The sequence below is a fragment of the Pelophylax lessonae genome, assembly GCF_965119305.1.
Source record: "Pelophylax lessonae genome assembly, chromosome: 3".
NCBI classification, from domain to species: domain Eukaryota; kingdom Metazoa; phylum Chordata; class Amphibia; order Anura; family Ranidae; genus Pelophylax; species Pelophylax lessonae.
In genome coordinates this window covers 587,717,989-587,739,249 of record NC_138770.1, presented here as the reverse complement: position 1 = coordinate 587,739,249, position 21,261 = coordinate 587,717,989, and the positions used below count along the sequence as shown (strand labels likewise).

Below are 21,261 nucleotides of genomic sequence, written 5' to 3'. Positions count from 1 at the left end.
CTCTTTGGCATTAACTCGACTTGCCGTGTTTGGAGGAAGAAAAATGCTTACTATCACCCTAAGAACACCATCCCTACAGTCAGGCACAGAGGTAGAAACATTATGCTTTGGGGCGGTTTCTCTGCTAAAGGTACAGGTCTACTTTGCCACATTGAGGATCCAATAGACGGGGCCATGTATTGTAAAATCTTGGATGAGAACCTTCTTCCCTCAGCCCGAACACTGAAGATGGGTCGTGGATGGGACTTCTAGCATGACAATGACCAAAAATATACCACCAAGGCATCAAAGGAGTGGCTCAAGAAGAAACACATTAAGGTCATGGAGTGGCCTAGTAATTTTCTAGACCCTTATCCTATAGAAAGATTATGGAGGGAGCTGAAACTTCGAGTTTCCAAGCGACAGCCAAGAAACCTTAAGGATTTAGAGAAGAGCTATAAAGAAGAGTGGACCAAAATCCCTCCTGAGATGTGTGCAAACCTGGTAACCAACTACAGGAAACATCTTACCTCTGTGCTTGCCTAAAAGGGTTTCTCCAGTCATGTTTTGCTTGGGGATCGAATACTTTTTTTACTTACCAAACTGCAACTCAATTTATAACATTTGTATTATGTGTTTTTTCTGTATTTTTGGTTGATATTCTGTTTCTATCATTGAAAATACATCTATGATAAAAATTATAGACTCATTTTTTTGTAAGTGGGCAAACGTCAAAAATCTGCAGGGGATAAAATAAGTATTTCCCCCACTGTATGTTTGGATGAAATTAGAATAAAGGAGCCACTAATATAGGTAAACGTTGATTATGTGATTGCCTTTGTTTCCAAGGAAAGGCACTACATAAAATATATAATAGTACTGGCATTACATACTCAAGAACAATACCTAATTATTACACAATACCCTCTTACATGCCGCGACAGAAGATGAAGATTCAAACATTGCAATCATCCCTATTGTCAGATGCTGAAAAAAAACCTGAGCAAGTAAGGAGGCATTATTCTATTACATTTTTTTAAATGTGCTGGTGCTTTATTCTTACCTGTAACAATCAGTACCAAAGGGACACTCTGGCCTGTCGTCGTCTTCATCATCTTCCTGACTCCCACTGTCAATGTTACGGTAATCACTGTCTCCGGGATGACTGAACTCCTCAAAGTGAACTGGATTTTTTCTGAAAAAATAAAAAACAATACATTTGGGTACAAATAATAATAATAATATTACATTCTATAGTGTTAGCTGCAGGCACTTTTCACATTCCCATATAATTTGCAAAGCAAAAGAATTCAATAATGGGCTGCGCTTCTATTAAACTCTGTGTTCACTGTGAAAGCTGTGTGCTTCATTAAAGTGCTCAATATTATGCAGCTGGTGACAACACCCCACTCGTGCTCCCCTTTGGGTGTATTCTCACCTTAATGCCAGTGACTTTACAATGAAGTTTGGTCAACACTCGCTTTTTAGTCCCATCCGGACTAAAGTGTAAAGATATCCTGGTTCCCTTCCAAGTGCCGCTGTTTCTCACCAAAAACAACGTGTATATGCAAAAAGAAAAAAAATTATCCCCAATAGTACTTATAACTTTTTTAAAAATCCCAATGGTCTTTATTAAAGTGCAAAATAAATACTCACATTTTCAGGGTGCTTGAAGCACACCACTCTGACATTGCTATATAAAGATATATATCCGTTTCCACCATGACACAAGTCGCTGGTGTACAAATCCTCCTGCCAGGTACACTCGCCATACTGTTCTCTTTGCTTCTCCCCTATGCGTTACATCACAGGAACACGTGGCTTCTTCAAAGGGAAATTCTCCCCAAAAAAGTCACGTATCCCTGTGGAATAACATGTAGAGGAGGGGAAAAGAGGATGGTACAGTAAGTGTACCTGGGGGGAAGATTTGTACACCAGCGGCTTGTGTCATGGATATAACTGATCATGTTACCTTACCCAGTGTTATGATTGCATGGTCACTGTGAATTGTGTATATCACAATTGTATATATAACTTTTGGAGTAATTTAGTTGATTGATTTGTTTCATTTGTTTTTTACATGGATTTGGTTTTCATGGTGAACACCTCCCTGGCGGTATTCCCGAGGGTGGCTAGGGGTTAACTTTCAGTACCAAAAGCGGTAACCCCGAGCCACACTTGGGATTACCCCTCAATGTTACTCACCTTTCCTGCGCTCCCCGCCGTCCTCCCCGGCATCCTGACAGTTTCTCCCCACTCTGTGCACGGCCGATTGCGGGCACCTGCCTTCCGGTTCCCTCCTGCGAGCGTTGTGACACAGGGGGTGGAACCGGCGGCAAATTCAAAAGTGTAAAAACACAAATGACATGATACAAAGTTGCGATCCTAACAGATCACACTGTACCATGCCATTTCACCACAGGATTGCACCTAGTGATTTTTCCAGTACCCTGCCTGTGCTTTCCAGTGCTTTGTGCCATGAAAATTTTAAACGACCATGGAGTCCAAAAAGCGTTCTTTTTGCGCAAAAGCGCTTTTAGACGAACTGGAAAACAGTGACAGCGAAAATGAGTTACTTAAAGAACTGAGCGATAGCGATTCGTGGGAAAATTCGTCATCAGGTACGGAACGTGACGACAGCGATGATTCTGATGTCTCCTTCTGCAACGTAGCTTGTGGAATTTGGGAAGTATATCAAATGATTCTTCAGAATTTCCAACGGAGCTATGTGCCAGAAAGAGACATCAGAATCGTCGCTGTCATCACATTCCATACCTGATGACATATTTTCCCACGAATCGCTATCGCTCAGTTCTTCAAGTAACTCAGTTTTGCTGTCGCTGTTTTCCAGTTTGTCTAAAAGCGCTTTTGCGCAAAAAGAAAGATTTTTGTACGCCATGGTCGTTCTCAATTTTCCAGGCACAAAGAACTGGAAAAGCACATGCAGGGCACTGGAAAAGTCACCAGGTGCAATCCTGTAGTGAAATGGCATGATACAGTGTAATCCGTTTGGATCGCAACTTTGTATCATGTCATTTAGTGTACTTACATTTTTTAAATTACCGCCGGTTCCACCCCCCTGCATCGCAACGCTCGCAGGGAAGGGAAGAGGAAGACAGGTGTCGGCATCGGCCGAGCACACCGCAGGAGGACGGCGGGGGATCGCAGGGGAAGGTGAGTTTTAACCACTCTGCAACCGCTCACAGTAATACTACTGCGGCAGAGTGGTTCGTTATCGTCCAGTCACGTAGTATTAACGTGACTGGACTCCTCCCCTTCTGGGCGGCGCTTGCGCGCCGCCGGAGGCTCGCTCCCGCTGTTTTCATTCACAGCGGGAGTCGGGCCAGGGGAGGAGCAGCGGCGATCGCCGCTGCTCTTACCCGATCGTCGGGGATCGAGTCTGGAGATCCGCCCGCTGTGTGTAAACACAGCGGGCGGATCTCCATAGTGACAGATCGGACTGTTCAGCATAGCTGGACATCCGATCTGTCCATGAATCACATAGTCACCTCCCCCCCTACACGTCAGTAAGCACCAGGCATACATTAACCCCTCCCTCTCCAATAAAATTAACCCCTTCCCTGCCAGTGTCATTTTTACAGTAACAGTGCATATATATAGCACTGATTACTGCAGTAATGTCACTGGTACCCCCAAAAGTGTCAAAAATGTCAGTCAGGGGTCCGGTCTGTCCGCCGCAATGTCGCAGTCCCGCAAAAAAAAATCGCAGATCGCCGCCATTACGCGTTAAAAAAAAAACACCAAAAATGACAGAAATCTTTCCCTTTGTTAGTAAACGCAATAACTTTTGCGCAAACCAATCAAAATACGCTTATTGCGATTTTTTTTACCAAACATATGTAGCATAAAACAAATTGGCCAAAAACTTTTAAAAAAATTGGTTTTTACATCTTTTTTGGGGGGAATTTCATATAAAAAAATGTGAAAAATATTGTTATTTTTTCAAAATAAACGCTCTTTTTTTGTTTATAGCGCAAAAAGTAAAAATCGCACAGGTGATCAAATACCACCAAAAGAAAGCTCTGTTTGTGGGAAAAAAAGGACGTAAATTTCGTTTGGGTACGGCGTCGCACGACCGCGCAATTGTCAGTTGAAGTCGCACAGCGCCGAATCGCAAAAAGTGGCCTGGACGGAAGACAGCAAAATCCTCCGGTTGTAAAGTGGTTAAAATGTAAAACAACAGATTTCTATGCAAAACAATGTACTGCTTTTAGCACAGAGGCGGCTCCCTATTTATCCGAAAGGCATCCGGGAACAGTTAAAGCGATTCATACGTGCATACATGCACCTGGAAATGTGAGTGTACAACTTTTCACTTGGCATTTAATAAAAAGTATAAAACGATATAAGCACTATCTGGAGCTATCTCTTTCACATGGTATGGAGTGTTGGGAGTTACATGTAGGAGGATACTGCCAGCGATCTTTCGGTATCTCAGTGGAAGGGAGGAGAAGTGCCTCAGAGGAGTTAATATTGTATACGATTAGAGGCATATCTATATCAGTCTTAAGGTGAGCGCCCAATCACGAGGGGGTGCATGGAGTTTGGTGATATATCGGTCAAGCATACTGGTTGGGAACACACCCACATGTCCACAGACTTGGTGGATTGAGCACCTGCAGCTGATTATTCCACAAGCACCTGGCACTTTTTCTTTATATTAAGGACTCACAGATTATAACACCTATAAGCACTTTATGGACTATTTATATATATATTAGAATCTTTTATATATATATTGGTTTCTGTTTGCATGAGAGAACATAGCAAATATTGATTGCAAGGATTTTTTAAACACAACGGTATCAGCACACAGCACTTTATATTTGGTAACACTGTATGATTATTGAAGTGGGTTACACATTTATTTATACACTCAGCATTGGAATCACAGCAAAACATTGACTTTTCACGAAACAATTTATATCACACAGGTTTATTTTATTTTACATTTTTGGATAGCACACCATGCACAGTACAATCTGGATTGGTCACCAATATCGTTGAAATAGCAACTAGGCAGATTTTTACTCTCGCGCAACACTATTTATTGTATTTATAGCACAGAGCACTTTCTGAGGAGTGAGGTGTTTGCGGCAGTTGTAAAATCTAGATTAGGGGAGTAGCTCGCAGGATTCCAATCTGAATCTGTACATAATCAGATCGCCAGGGAGGTTAATAGAAGCGCAGCACATTAATTGAATTCTTCAGAATACATTTGGGTGTTCCAATCAAGAAGCTGGAATAGCTAATTCTTTTCTGAGAAAATCTGTTCATTACTGGGCAGGCAGTACTTGGTTCTATCAATATCCTGGAGCATTATACTAAAGTGCAACACCATTTTCAGGGCCTGTAATTATGTCACAGCCTTAACTCATGATACAGTTGCTGAACTCCACTATATTCTATCTCTTCAGCTACTGGTACAGATACTTCCCAATGGGGCTAGAATTAAAAATACATATAACTCTATTATATTTGATCATGCATTAGGGCTCTTTCACACGGGCTTTCCGTGTGAAAGGTCCGCTACGGTCCTTTTTTTTTTTCACGGAGCGGATGACATTTCTGTGATCCGCTCCGTAGGTCCGCATATCATCCCATCCGTTTGCGGATGATATGCGGACATAATGTAAGTCTATGGGGATTGCGGATGTCAGCGGATGACACCGCTGACATCCGATTTTCCTTCCTTTCCGTTTTTTGAACGGAACAAAAATAGGGTTCTGTTCCGTTCGAAAAAACGGAACAGAACTGAAAGGAAGGAAATCGGATGTCAGCGGATGGTATTCCGCTGACATCCGCAATGCCATAGATTTACATTATGTCCGCAAATCATCCGCAAAAAAATAGGATGATTTGCGGACATACGGAAAGCCCGTGTGAAAGAGCCCTTACTCTATAATGTTATCAGATAGAACAATATTTTTTCTGCCAAAATTATGAAAATTATAAAATATTTAAAGTGTTATTAAACCCAAGACCCTGCATTCACTATATCTGGTTTCCCACAGTATAAAAACATGGAAATGCAATTATTTTTAGCAAATATAAATTGCTAAATATCTTTTCTCATCAGCAGTTAGAGCAATTTTTTATATTCTCTAACTGTTCTATAAGGCTGCAGAACCACAGACAGTGCTGATTGGCCTTGTGTTGATCAAATGCACCCTCTCAAGAGAAAAAAAAAAAAATTCCAGCAATACACACCAAACTGAGCATGTGCAGAGTGACTCCAAAGGCTCTGTCTTATAAAGGAGCTAGATTGGCGACAGTGGAAGACGTGGAGGATCAAAGAAGACAGGATCAAACAGCCTTTTTACACAACGTGGAGAATCACCCCTTGGGTTCCACAGTGAGTATAACAAGCATGCTTTACTGCATTATACAGATTGTTTTAACTGTTGTGGGTTTAGTAACATTTTAAGTACAGTACAATATTATGCACTGTTTTTTTCACAGCTGTAAAAGAGTAGCCCAGCAAGAACAGCAAATGCAGGCAACAATAATAATGTTGAATGTGGCAGTCCTATCTGAAAGTAAAACATAAATCCTAACTGAATGACATTTAGTTTGCTAAAACACTGGGATTGATTTACTAAGATAAATAGACTGTGCACATTGCAAGTACAGTTGCACTCTGCATGTGCAGTTGCTCCAGAGCTTATAAAACAAAGGGCAGCTCTGCTGACTTCCATAATCCAATCACGCACAAGCAAAAATGCTGTTTTTTTTTATTTTACTTTCATGTTATTGGGTATTCTTTGTAAAGTGAATTGAAATGTTACCATATTTACTAAGCTCTGGTACAACTGCACTTGCAAAGTCTGCTTGCCCTTAGTAAATCCACCCCATTACCGAGCAGTTACTGAAGGTCGCTGCTTTCTGCACAGAGCAGACTGAGAACTGTGTGATCAGCAATCGCTAAGTTCTTTGGCTTAGAGCGAGTGGGGTAAAGCTGCTGCATCAGACTGATGTTGCAGCATGGAGAGGAGTATGTAGGTTTGTTTTTCCCAATCCCACACTTCTGCTATAAGGTAAAAAAAACTTCCAATAGCTGTTTATTCTTCCCTTGCCCCTCCTCCCCCCAAACACTTACCTGAGTCCTCTATCGATCCAGCAATGTTCCTGGATACAGCTCTTCTCCCCACTCTTCCTGCTCTCACAGACTATTATTGTCTCCTGCTGCTGTCAGTCAAATCCTGTGAGGAGGGAGCAGTGGGTGTGGCCGAGCCATGCCGTGTGTGTCTATGGATGCACATAGCCTGGTTCGGGAGCTCACCCCACACGTGTGCCTGCAGAGAACACAGCTGGCTATGGGGGCACACGCAGAAGTAGGGTAATGGACAGCGCTGGGCGGGGAACGCCAATAGGGGAGAGAAGGGTCAGCTTTATGCAATAACTAAATAGCACACTACAGAAATTAGCAAAGAATCATAGCCCTGAGTTCATTCCAGCACCGAAGATTTCCAAAAGATGACCAGTTTTGAGGTAGCGCAGACTTCTGCAGACAGCCTGATTTGGAACCATCACTGCATGTGAAAAATAGGCCATGGCTTTCTCCAGCATTAGGCTGGGTTTACACATATGTGAATTGGATGTGGGTTTCCTCGAATCCAATTCGCATGACAGGCGAGGGTGACCGGCTCTCAATGGAGCAGGTTCACACAGATCTGGAGCAGCCACGGTCAGGATTAAAAAAGGGTCCCGTAACTCTTTAAATCCAATTCAGGTGGGAATTCAGGCAAAATTTTGACCAGATTCGCACCTGAACCGGTGAACAGGGACGCCCCGGACCCCAGGCATGAACCCGTTGCCGCATATGTGTAAACCTAGGCTTAAAAAGTAACCTAAGTAGTGATAAGTACCCATTTATTGTTATAGGTTTTCTCAAACCAAGACACGAATTGGCTTATTCAATAAACAACATGGGAAGTAAAGTGCCCTATGCAATGTGCCATGACGCAAAGAAATCAATCAGAATTTCTAATGTTAGGGTCATGACACATGAAGGAAAATACAGACTGGTTACACTTTTCCCAGTGAAATAATCCCAGAAATCTTTAAATCACATACAATTTGCGAAGAAAGTATAATTTCATATGCTGCCTGTACCAATGTTCCACCAAATACATACTAAAATTATTTGAAGATGATGTCAACGCTATATAAAAATGTAATAGTTTAGGAGCAGCTGGATACATAAACTATATAGAGTTGCGCTCAGTATTGTTACCAATCCAGGGTGTCACAGCTGGTTATAAGAATTAATGATCCCTTAACATGATAATATTAATACATGTACCATTACATAACAGAATGCCTTGGGGAATATATGAACAAGAATTTATTGGGAGGATGAAGCATGACTGCCTTTGACATAATAAACATAGAAGCCACCATCTGCTGTAGGTGGATCAACATGTAACCCAGAGATAACACGCAATTTAAAAGATTTTACAACCCCAAATCCAAAAAAACCTGGGACACTGTGTAAAGTCTACATAAAAAAAGAATGCAATGATTTGCAAATCCCAAACCCATATTTTATTTACAATAGAAAAAAAAAAAAACATATCAAATGTTTAAACTAGGGATCGACCTGATTATCGACAACACCGATATATCGAGGGCCAATATGCACTTTCCCCGATATATCGGAATCGGCCCCGACGGTTGCCGATATTGCCGTGACGTCATCGTGCATGTTGCGCCACGCACCTCCGCGCACTGGGAGACAGCTTCTGCCTTCTTAGGCTGTCTCCCTCAGCCTCGTTTGGAATCTCACAGTGCGCACAGTGTGTTCCGCCATGGCCACATACTGGAGACTGGAGTCAGGACAGTGAGTGATTATTTCTCAATCATACAGTGCAGTCACAGTGCACAGTGTATTTGACACAGCCGCTGCGGCCACCCACCAACAGCTGCCCACTGCCAGCCAGCCACCCGCACACAGGTCTGTACCAGCCAGCCAAAGGCCCTGCCTGTACCAGCTAGCCAGCCACAGGCCTAGGCCTGTACCAGCCAGCCACCCACAGGCCCTGGGCCTGTACCAGCGAGCCACCCACCCACCACACAGGGTGCCAGCCAGCCACTTACCAAAGGGTGCCAGCAAGCCACCAAAGGGTGCCAGCCAGCCACCCACCACAGGGTGACAGCCAGCCAGCCTCCCATCACAGGGTGCCAGAAAGCCAGCCACCAAAGTGTGCCAGCCAGCCAGCCAGTCACCAAAGGGTGCCAGCCAACCAGCCACCCACCAAAGGGTGCAAGCCAGTTAGCCACCCACCACACCTCAGGGTGCCAGCCAGCCACCCACCAAAGGGTGCCAGCCAGCCAGCCAGCCAGCCACCCACCACACCACAGGGTGCAAGCCAGCCACCCACCAAAGGGTGCCAGCCAGCCACCCACCAAAGGGTGCCAGCCAGCCAGCCACCACAGGGTGCTAGCCAGCCATCCGCCCACCAAAGGGTGCCAGCCAGCCACCCACCAAAGGGTGCCAGCCAGCCAGCCTTGGCCTGTACCAGCCAGCCACCCACAGGCCCTGGGCCTGTACCAGCCAGCCACCCACCCACCACACAGGATGCCAGCCAGCCACTCACCAAAGGGTGCCAGCCACCCACCCACCACAGGGTGCCATCCAACCAGCCTCCCACCACAGGGTGTCAGCCAGCCAGCCACCCACCACAGGGTTCCAGAAAGCCAGCCACCAAAGTGTGCCAGCCAGCCAGTCACCAAAGGGTGCCAGCCAACCAGCCATCCACCACAGGGTGCCAGCCAGTCACCCACCAAAGGGTGCAAGCCAGTTAGCCACCCACCACACCTCAGGGTGCCAGCCAGCCAGCCACCCACCAAAGGGTGCCAGCCAGCCAGCCACCCACCACACCAGAGGGTGCAAGCCAGCCACCCACCAAAGGGTGCCAGCCAGCCACCCACCAACCAAAGGGTGCCAGCCAGCCAGCCACCACAGGGTGCTAGCCAGCCATCCACCCACCAAAGGGTGCCAGCCAGCCACCCACCACAGGGTGCCAGCCAGCCAGCCTTGGCCTGTACCAGCCAGCCACCCACAGGCCCTGGGCCTGTACCAGCCAGCCACCCACCCACCCACCACACAGGATGCCAGCCAGCCACTCACCAAAGGGTGCCAGCCACCCACCCACCACAGGGTGCCAGCCAACCAGCCTCCCACCACAGGGTGTCAGCCAGCCAGCCAGCCACCCACCCACCCACCACAGGGTTCCAGAAAGCCAGCCACCAAAGTGTGCAAGCCAGCCAGCCACCAAAGGGTGCCATCCAACCAGCCACCAAAGGGTGCCAGCCAGTTAGCCACCCACCACACCACAGGGTGCCAGCCAGCCACACACCCACCAAAGGGTGCCAGCCAGCCAACCACCCACCCACCAAAGGGTGCCTGCCAGCCAGCCACCCACCACACCACAGGGTGCAAGCCAGCCACCCACCCACCAAAGGGTGCCAGCCAGCCACCCACCCACCAAAGGGTGCCAGCCACCCACCCACCACAGGGTGCCAGCCAACCAGCCTCCCACCACAGGGTGTCAGCCAGCCAGCCACCCACCCACCACAGGGTTCCAGAAAGCCAGCCAACAAAGTGTGCAAGCCAGCCAGACACCAAAGGGTGCCATCCAACCAGCCACCCATTACAGGGTGCCAGCCAGCCACCCACCCACCGGAGGGTGCCAGCCAGCCAGCCACCACAGGGTGCTAGCCAGCCATCCACCCACCAAAGGGTGCCAGCCAGCCACCCACCACAGGGTGCCAGCCAGCCAGCCTTGGCCTGTACCAGCCAGCCACCCACAGGCCCTGGGCCTGTACCAGCCAGCCACCCACCACACAGGATGCCAGCCAGCCACTCACCAAAGGGTTCCAGCCACCCACCCACCACAGGGTGCCAGCCAACCAGCCTCCCACCACAGGGTGTCAGCCAGCCAGCCACCCACCCACCACAGGGTTCCAGAAAGCCAGCCACCAAAGTGTGCAAGCCAGCCAGCCACCAAAGGGTGCCATCCAACCAGCCACCAAAGGGTGCCAGCCAGTTAGCCACCCACCACACCACAGGGTGCCAGCCAGCCACACACCCACCAAAGGGTGCCAGCCAGCCAACCACCCACCAAAGGGTGCCTGCCAGCCAGCCACCCACCACACCACAGGGTGCAAGCCAGCCACCCACCCACCAAAGGGTGCCAGCCACCCACCAAAGGGTGCCAGCCAGCCACCCACCCACCAAAGGGTGCCAGCCACCCACCCACCACAGGGTGCCAGCCAACCAGCCTCCCACCACAGGGTGTCAGCCAGCCAGCCACCCACCCACCACAGGGTTCCAGAAAGCCAGCCAACAAAGTGTGCAAGCCAGCCAGACACCAAAGGGTGCCATCCAACCAGCCACCCATTACAGGGTGCCAGCCAGCCACCCACCCGCCGGAGGGTGCCAGCCAGCCACCCACCAAAGGGTGCCAGCCAGTTAGCCACCCACCACACCACAGGGTGCCAGCCAGCCACACACCCACCAAAGGGTGCCAGCCAGCCACCCACCCACCAAAGGGTGCCAGCCAGCCAGCCATTCACCACACCACAGGGTGCAAGCCAGCCACCCAAAGGGTGCCAGCCACCCAGCCACCCACCAAAGGGTGCCAGCCAGCCACCCACCATGGGGTGCTAGCCAGCCACCCACCCACCAAAGGGTGCCAGCCAGCCACCCACCCACCAGAGGGTGCCAGCCAGCCAGCCTGGGCCTGTACCAGCCAGCCACCCACAGGCCCTGGACCTGTACCAGCCAGCCACCCACCCACCACACAGGGTGCCAGCCAGCCACTTACCAAAGGGTGCCAGCAAGCCACCAAAGGGTGCCACCCACCCACCCACCCACCACAGGGTGCCAGCCATCCAGTCTCCCACCACAGGGTGTCAGCGAGCCAGCCAGCCACCCACCACAGGGTTCCAGAAAGCCAGCCACCAAAGTATGCCAGCCAGCCACCAAAGGGTGCCAGCCAACCAGTCATCCACCACAGGATGCCAGCCAGCCACCACACCACAGGGTGCCAGCCAGCCAGCCACCCACCAAAGGGTGCCAGCCAGCCACCCACCCACCAAATGGTTCCAGCCAGCCAGCCACCCACCACACCACAGGGTGCAAGCCATCCACCCACCAAAGGGTGCCAGCCAGCTAGCCACCCACCCACCCACCCACCAAAGGGTGCCAGCCAGCCACCCACCAAAAGGTGCCAGCAAGCCACCCACCACAGGGTTCCAGCCAGCCAGCCACCCACTACAGGGAGCCAGCCAGCCACCCACTAAAGGGTGCCAGCCACTCATCACTACAAGGTGCCAGCCACACAGTTTTTTTAAGCCTATATTAAATTTCAGTAGTGTCTTTCAAATTTAAATGGAGATGGATGCAGATAGAAAAATTAAAAGTGTGGTCTGGGACTATTTCTCATCTCCATCTCCAGGAAAAGCGGCAGCAGTGTACAAAACGTGCACAAACAATGACAAGTTGAATTGTATAATGCAGCACAGAAAAAAACAAAATGAATCACAAGGTTAAACATCACTATCCAAGTCATCAATAACAGATATGTTTCAGAAAACACAGGTGGCTAAAATCGGATGGAAGATCCCAACTGCTGGACAGAGTAATCACAGAGATGATGGTCACGGATAACCAGCCATTTACAATAGTGTCTGACTCTGGATTTAAGCGGTTGATGTCCATAGTTGAGCCAAGGTACACACTGAAGAGTGACAGGTATTATCGAACCGAAATGCTGGGAAAGATTCACCAAAAGGTCGTTGAGAAAGTAAAGGCTATGCTGAAACCAGAGAGCTGGCAACTCACTCTCATTCACGACTGACTGCTGGTCAGGACAAACAGAATCACTAATGAGTCTTATATGCCACTTCATTGACAGCGAATGGACAAGAAGGCATTTGGTGTTGAATACAAAAGTGATGCAAGGAGTACATTAGAGAAATGTTTCTAGGCATGCTAGAAGAATGGGGAATCACCAAAGACTGAGTGATGCTTGTGCTTCGAGACAGCGGAGCGAACATGGTGAAAGGAATGAGACTTGCTGAAGTGTCAGACCTCAGTTACATGGCACACACCCTCCAACTTGTGGTAAATGATGGTCTGTCTAGCCAGAAAGCTTTGCTTGACATAATTGGCATGCTGAAGAAGTGCGCAGGCCATTTCCACCATTCAATCCTTGGCAAGCAGCGACTGAGGTGCATTCAGGAAGACCTTGACCTACCCAAAAACAACTTGATTCAGGCAGTTCCAACACGATGGAACTCAACACTTCACATGCTGCAAAGAATGCTGGAGCAGAAGCTAGCTCTTACCATATATTCAGGTGAATATGGACTCGGAGGACATTATTGTCCTACTGCTGATAAGTGGGACATTGTAGCCAATGTCATTGAGACCCTCCTCCCCATAGAGGAAGTGACACTAAAGGTGAGTCATTATGACTCATCTGTGTCATCCGTCATCCCATGTGTGAGAGTGCTGAAGATGCTTCTTCAAGAGAATGACGGACCCAACACACGTGGCACTAAAACATGTAGATAGGCCATGAGGGACAGCCTCGCCAAACGTTTTGAGAAGCATGAAGAGAATAAAAATGTTGTGCTTGCATGTCTTTTGGATCCTCAATACAAAAACCATCAATTCTCTTCTGATGATGTATTGGCCAAGGCAAAACAATGGCTGACAGAAGATATTCAACAGAAGGTGCAGGGGGTTCCTGCCAAAAAGAAAAGTCAAGAAGAGCAGGTTTTTAATATGGAAGAGCAGAATGCTTCAAAAAGAGAAAAATGTCCAAAAAGAAAACTAACAGAAGAGAAACTTCATCGCGGTTGAATAGATGACATGTTCAGTGTTTTATTGGGGCCTCATGCGGAGGATTCTTCTGAATCTGCAATAATGAACCTGGATGATGAACTTCATCTCTATTTGAAGGAACCAGTAATTGACAGAAGTGGTGATCCTTTTCAGTGGTGGAAACCAAATGAGACACGCTACAAAAGACTTGCTTCTCATGCTAGAAGATACCTTTCTGCTCCTTCTTCCTCGGAACCAAGTGAGCGTGTTTTTAGTGAAGTGGCAGCAATTTATGAAAACAAAAGAAACCGTTAACTGGTGAACATGCCGAAATGTTATGCTTTCTGCACTATAATATTGTTATACTTAACTGGGAGTATTGAAAGTGTAATAGTATAGTACTAGTCCACTCCACTCCAATCCATTTCACGGTCTAGCTTTTTTTTCTAGCAGTTTTGTACTGACTGCACTGCAGTCAGTGCAAAACTGCTAGAAAAAAAGCTAGACATTGGATTGGAATCAGTGGACTACTACTGCAGTAGTGCACCACTCACTGTTGCAATCATTTTAAATCACTACTACAGTCACTGCAGTAGTGATTTAAAATGATTGCAGTGAGTGAGTGTACTACTGCAGCAGTAGTCCACTGACTCCCCACTGTCTAGCTTTTTTTCTAGCAGTTTTGCACTGAGTGCAGTTAGTGATTTAAAATCATTGCAGTGAGTGCACTACTACAGCAGTAGTCCACTGACTCCTCCAATCCATTGTCTAGCGGTTTGCTGTTGTCTAGCTTTTTTTCTAGCAGTTCAATTTGCTCTGACTGCAGTGTTAAAAATGTTAATAAACAAACATTAACATGTTAAGTAACCGATTTGTGTTGAAAATTGAGTTCATTTTGCAAAACTTTAAATGTTCAAAATATTGGCACATATCGGTCGATACTGACAGGCATTGGCCAAAATATCAGTATCGGCAACGAAAAACCAATATCAGACGATGACTAGTTTAAACTGAGAAAATTTACCATTTTAAGAAACGTCTCAAAAAATTGGGACAGGGCAACAAAAAGCTGGCAAAATAAGTGGTACTAACAAGGAAGAGCTGGAAGAACATTTTGCAGCTAATTGGGTTAATTGGCCAAAGATCAGTAACATAATTGGTTATTAAAAAAAAAAAAATCTTAAAGAGTCAGAGTGTCTCAGAAGTAAAGATGGGTAGAGGTTCACCAATCTCTGAAAAGCTGCATCTTAAAATTGTTGAACAATTACAGAATAATAATCCTTAATGCATTTTTTTTCCAATATACTAAAGGTTTTATCAAAAATATCAGATTTCAGATTAATTTAACAAATGTACATTTTTTATTGATTTTTGTAGCGTTTATTAGTGGTGAGCTGAGCAATTTTTAAGAAACTGATTTTGCCATTGGCAAAATGTTACTGAAGCAGAATCTTTCAATTTTGCTTTTACCCAAAGTTAGCTTGGGAAAAAAAGATCTACCCTTTTTCCATATTAAAAATAATGTTTATTAAAAAAGTGTGTTCTGTTGCATTTATGGTAGTTTAGATGATTTTAAGGGGTTGTAAAGCTCCCAAAAAAAAATAAAAATTGAAAAAATTAAAACTAAATATCTCCTGTACGGTGCATGTTTAGCTGAGATTTACAGTACCTATAGGTAAGCCTTATCATAGCTTTACCTATAGGTAGAAGTAGAAGTTACAGAGGAAGCTTTACTTCCTCTTTAAGTGCCGGTTCACACTTCCGCGTGTGCGGCGATCGCATGTAATATCGGAGCGCACTGCTCCTTCATTACATGCGATCGGATGTGCAGTGCGAATTCAGCCATACACTTTGTATGGCTAAATTCGCACTGCACCCACACAAAACTCGCACATGAGGCATTTTTTCAGCCGCATCAGGATCGGATCGCACAGTGGTTCACACTTGTGCGATCCGATCCTGTGCGAACTGTTAGATCGCACTGCGATATGCGATCAAACTGGGGGTGTCGTTAACATTTAATTGACACCCCCAGCGTATCGCATATGGCAGTGTGAACTCGCAGCCTTCCCGCATTGCACAAGTGTGACCCGGCACTAATGTGGTGTTCTTTTTATTTGTTTTCCTTTTTTGTGAGTATTTGTCTTTCTTTTTTCTTTTACAGTTTTTTTCTTTTTGCATCAAAAAACAGTGATCTAAGATAGATGACATGAGCTTCTATAACCCTCAGGAGTGCAGGAGAACAGACACCAAAAACTAGCTTCATTTTCTTTTCCCTGTTGCCTTAAAAAGGTCAGATTTTGCTGAAATCTGCTGATTTTTGACAACATTTTGGGGAACTGAAAATTCTCAATTTCACTCATTACAAATGTTGACAAAAAAATGACAAAAAAAGGACACACAGCGCAAATCGGAATATATAAAGTGACTGGTGCCAAAATATTTTTGTGTAGGTGGGTGAAAACTGTGCAATATTGCAAATAAATAAATGAATAGTAAATTAATAAATTAAAAATTTCATCCTAATCTGAATCATACAGTGCTGTGAAATCAAGTGCAAATACATATGCGTGATAGAAGGCAAATCAATATACCATAAAATGGTGCATAAATAATTTAAATATGAATAAATGAATAAATAAATAAATAAAGTTCCAAAAAAGTCCTTAAGCAAGTAGCCAGTGAAGGTGCAATGTGGGTCTTTTCTTTTCCTTTGAGACTAGTCTTGTGGACTCCAATACCCAATCTTTCCTCAATAAGCCAAAGAATGTGGGACCATAGGAGGGAAAAACTCAAGATAGTGTAATCCCATTTCATAAGCTTTATTAAAAATCTTGAGTTTTTCCACAAGACTAGTCTCAAAGGAAAAGAAAAGACCCACACCGGACTAAGTGCGTTTGACCCACATGCAATATTGCTAAGGGGTCCTGGCAGTCTGGTAAGTGGAAGTATCCATGGGGAGTGGACTCCCTCACCATTGCGCCTTATCTTTTTGGCACAGATTGACACCAGTTTGTACAATAAAGAGCACTTAAGCACATTGCACCTTTACTGGCTACTTGCTTAAGGACTTTTTTGGAACTTATTTTATTTATTCATATTTAAATTATTTATGCACCATTGTATGGTATATTGATTTGCTTTCTATCACGCATATGTATTTGCACTTGATTTCACAGCACTGTATGATTCAGATTAGGATGAATTTTTTAATTTAATTATTTACTATTCATTTATTTATTTGCAATATTGCACAGTTTTCACCCACCTACACAAAAATATTTTGGCACCAGTCACTTTATATATTCCGATTTGCGCTGTGTGTCCTTTTTTGTCATTTTTTAATTACTTTTGAACAGCAGCATTTTGGATTGAGGGTAAACATCATTCATCCATAGTGCAGTATTACACATTTTTCATTAAAAATGTTAATTAAAAAAAAATAGAGATGTACCGAAATTGCGGGGGCCAAAATATATCGGACGCAAATGGTGTATTTGGCATTTTGCCAATAGAGAAAAAGGTGCCGGAGAAAACGCATGATTTTGCCACGATTTTACTGTGCTTTTGCTGTGTTTTTCATGGGTCATGTGACTTAAAAACCGCAAAATGTAACACAGGTGTGTTCTTGGTGAGTTCTTGCTGCGTTTTTGACCAAAAATGCAGCGTTTTTGACCAAAAATGCAGCAAGCAAGATTTTTAACACCACAACAGAAGCACACATACATAGAATTTAAAGGGATGCATTTTTCTTGAGCTTTTCTTGTGCTAAAGGTGCCAATAATAGCCGACATGCAATACATATTAATTTAAATTAGTGATATAAATTAAAATGTCTAATATAATACAATTAATAAGACTTTTAGCGCTCATGGACATTGCAGCTAAAAAAAGCTGCTTTTACAGGGATTTGAGCTTTTATTTCTCTGCCTAAAAGCCTGAAGAAGCTTGTGCTTTTTTGTGCTCTTTCGTGATTTTTTCGTTATTGCACGTTACTGAGCTTTTTTGAGCTTTTGTGGGCATAAGTGTTTTTTTTCTTACAAACTCTCCAATCAAGCTAATTTTTCCATTCTTTTTGTGCTTTTTCACAGGTTTTTGGGTGCTTAGGCGTCTTTTCTGCTCGAAAGCTCAAAAATTTGAGTTTAGTGGGTTTTTTTTTTCCTGTAAACTTATAAGCCTGTAAACTCCTACAAAAAGCCATAGTGTGCATGGACACATTGGCTAACATGGAAGGGAGTTTCCAGGCAGAAAGAAATGAGAGCTCAAAAAAGCTCAAAAGCCTCTAGGAACAGCGTCTTTGAGCTGCAGTGTGCATGAAAAAAAAAAAGATAAAATAGCAAACACAACCAAAATACAACAAAAACATATTTTTTAACTTTCTCAACATCTCAATGTTATAGCAACAAAACGAACCTACTAAATATACACAACAGCTTTGCTTCATTTCAGGGAAATGACAAGAACTTTTTCCAGAAATGAATTTGTTCTTTACGAATATAAGTCCTTAATCCACACAAACGTAACACTCCATAAATACCAAGTATTATATTACAATTGCTGGAGACAATGTTTAAACCTAATTAGAAAAGCAGTGATCAAAAACTGTCTGTTTTTACCATTTAAAAAGAACTGCTCAATGAAATGTAATTTTGGGAAATTAAGCAGAGTACCAGTATGGGCATCTTTCCATGATGTGCCAAAGGATTCTAAATAAAGATCCTTTCTGATGCAAATGCCAGTAAACGCAATGGTAACTTTTATTGAGCAAACAAAACAGGATACATGTGTGGGATTTTGTAATGGAAAATAGTTTCTCAAAAAATTTAGAAGAACAGAGAAAAAAGTTGCTTAGGCTTTGTAGGAAAGGAAATGTACACAAAAAAGCTCCTATGGCAAAAGAACTGACAAGTGGACCTAAGATATTGCTAAAATGTTGCTAAGCGAGGCCTAGTCATTACTGCTCACCTCCACCATCACAGGAGTGAGCTTTTTCTATGACTCAAACCTCCTCACTTTTTCTTTCTCTCCCCCGATGCAGTGGCTCTGAGCAGCAGCAACTAGGCCTCCCTTAGCATTGACCTAGAATCTTCTTGGGAGTATTCCAGTCGGGTTTCAGGAGGTACATAAATGTCCTACACTTATAGCAAGGGCATTATTCAACTTTAGTCAGAGCTACACAGTTTGATTTTAATGACAAATACCCCTTGTCTGCATAGGCAGTTTTTGCACAGGCGAACTAACCCTTTAACCACTTCAATACCGGGCACATTCACCCTCTTCCTGCCCAGGCCATTTTCAGCTTTCACAGTGCTGTCACAATTTAAATGACAATTGCACAGTCATGAAACTCAGTACTCATATGAAATTTTTATAATTTTTTTTTACACACAACTAGAGCTTTCTTTTGGTGGTATTCAATCACCACTGGGTTTTCACATTTTTGCTAAATAAAAGAAAAAAGACCAAATGTTTTGAAAAAAATTGTGTTTTTCTTCGTTTCTGTTATAACATTTTGCAAATAATCTTTCTTCATAAATTTAGGCCAAAATGTATACTGCTGTATTTCAATAACTCCAAATAGTGCACTTTTAGTCTGTAGGAAAGTCCACAAACTATGGTATATATATATATACACATCTCTCTTTCTCTATCTATATATATATATATCTATATATATATCTATATATATACACACACACACACACACATATATCTGATCAGTCTTGATGTACTGATGTAAATTCTTGAGGCCCGAAAATGCCAGGACAGTACAAATACCCCCAAAATTACCCCTTCTTGGAAAGTAGAGCATTTTTTTTAAAGTTTTGTCACAATTTTGGGGAAAAATAAGAAATTTAAAAAATTAGTTTTTTAACATTTTTATTTTTTTTTTTTACTTTTTACATACTGTCACCAGTGCAGTACAGTGTCATTATATAACTGGTGATATATATATACTTTTTTATTTATTTATTTTATTACATTTTTTTTTTTTTTTTCAATTTTCTTTACAAACTTTGATCAGAGAAATACAGTGTTACCATAGTGACACTGTACTACTTTGGGGAGGTGATCAGGATTTTTTTATTTTTTTACACACTATGATTGCTTATAAAATTAGAGTTAGAAGCAACCATTTTTTTCTGAATGAATTATTCATTCAGTGTTTACTATTGTGATTAGCTGTGATTGGCCACAGCTAATCACATGGTACAGATGGGCTGTGATTGGCCCTGTCTGTATCATGTGATCACTGTGACCAATCACAGCAAGCATTACAAACGTACACAATGAATGGCATGAATGGAAGTCATGCATTGTGTACAATTGTCATGTGATCTTCTGTGATTGGTCACAGCAGTCACATGGTACCCACAGTGGGCCAGTTACACTGATCTGTCATCGGCTGTGTCTGGTGGACACAGTGGGCCACAGATTGCGCCACAGTGCATTGCAGGGAGGAGTCATATGACATCCACCCAGAACAACAAATATCCCGCCCGGACGTCATTTTACTATAGGCCAGGCGGGAAGACGTTAAATACCCAAACCTAAACTAGAAATGTGCTGTGGTTGCCAATATGCTACTAAGGTAGACGAAGGACCTAACTTTAAGTAAGCTGGTAATAGAAAAGAGAAAAGAGAGGGATGAGAGGATCCCACAGCGTACTGGGGTCTCTCAGCCTCTCAAGTGGGTTTGAGACTTTAAAGGCTAATAGTGAGTGTAGATCCTGATGGAAATAAATACAACAATACTCTAAAAAATATAGCATTTATTTTAACATAAACATACAAAAATGTATCGATGAACATGTGTTCAGTGAGCATATTATATACATGTGCAAAAGACAGTACAGGTTATCCAATAGATCCCCAAAGCCTCTCAGATTAAAGGCAATGCATATAGAAAGATCATGATATAGTCATGATACCAATTCGTGCAAGCATGGGGTACACTAGTGGTAAATGTGGAATTGTGACGCGTTTCGCTTAAGTCGCTTCTTCAGACGATTTCCTGTAACCTTGTCTATCGACCAGGCATACTTAGTATGCTTCATCTCTATGTCAGAGTGAGGTATCCGATTCATATGAAAACATGTCACATATGGCTCCAATCAGTTTGACTCTTGTCAGCCGCCAAGCACAGATTAGTATCCCAATGTCCGTTTATTGCAAAAGAGTTAACCAGTGCGTCCCCCACTTTACAAAATGTGCTATCAGGGACCAGATTTGAAATGACAAAAAAAGGAGCCCGGTCACGACCGATATCACCAACAGCCTCTCCATGGGGTGTTCACGCCGTGGCTCCTAGATCTTTGGTCTGTACTCATAGGAGACCCAAACAGATCCTCTCAGGCATGGCCCCCCTTCATTCAGCTCTTCAAAAGCACAATGGTCACTCTACTTTAGCTTCAAGCCTGCCC

At 44.1% G+C, this 21,261-nt stretch overlaps 1 protein-coding gene across 1 annotated transcript in view; it reads right to left on the bottom strand.

Annotated features, from left to right (window-relative positions):
* The window catches only part of APLF (aprataxin and PNKP like factor), a 472,148-nt gene that overhangs the window by 107,407 nt on the left and 343,480 nt on the right, over positions 1-21,261 (bottom strand). Inside the window, exon 8 of the mRNA XM_082250272.1 lies at positions 1,043-1,174. Coding sequence (XP_082106398.1) covers positions 1,043-1,174 — 132 coding nt within the window. The remainder of the gene's footprint in view (positions 1-1,042; positions 1,175-21,261) is intronic.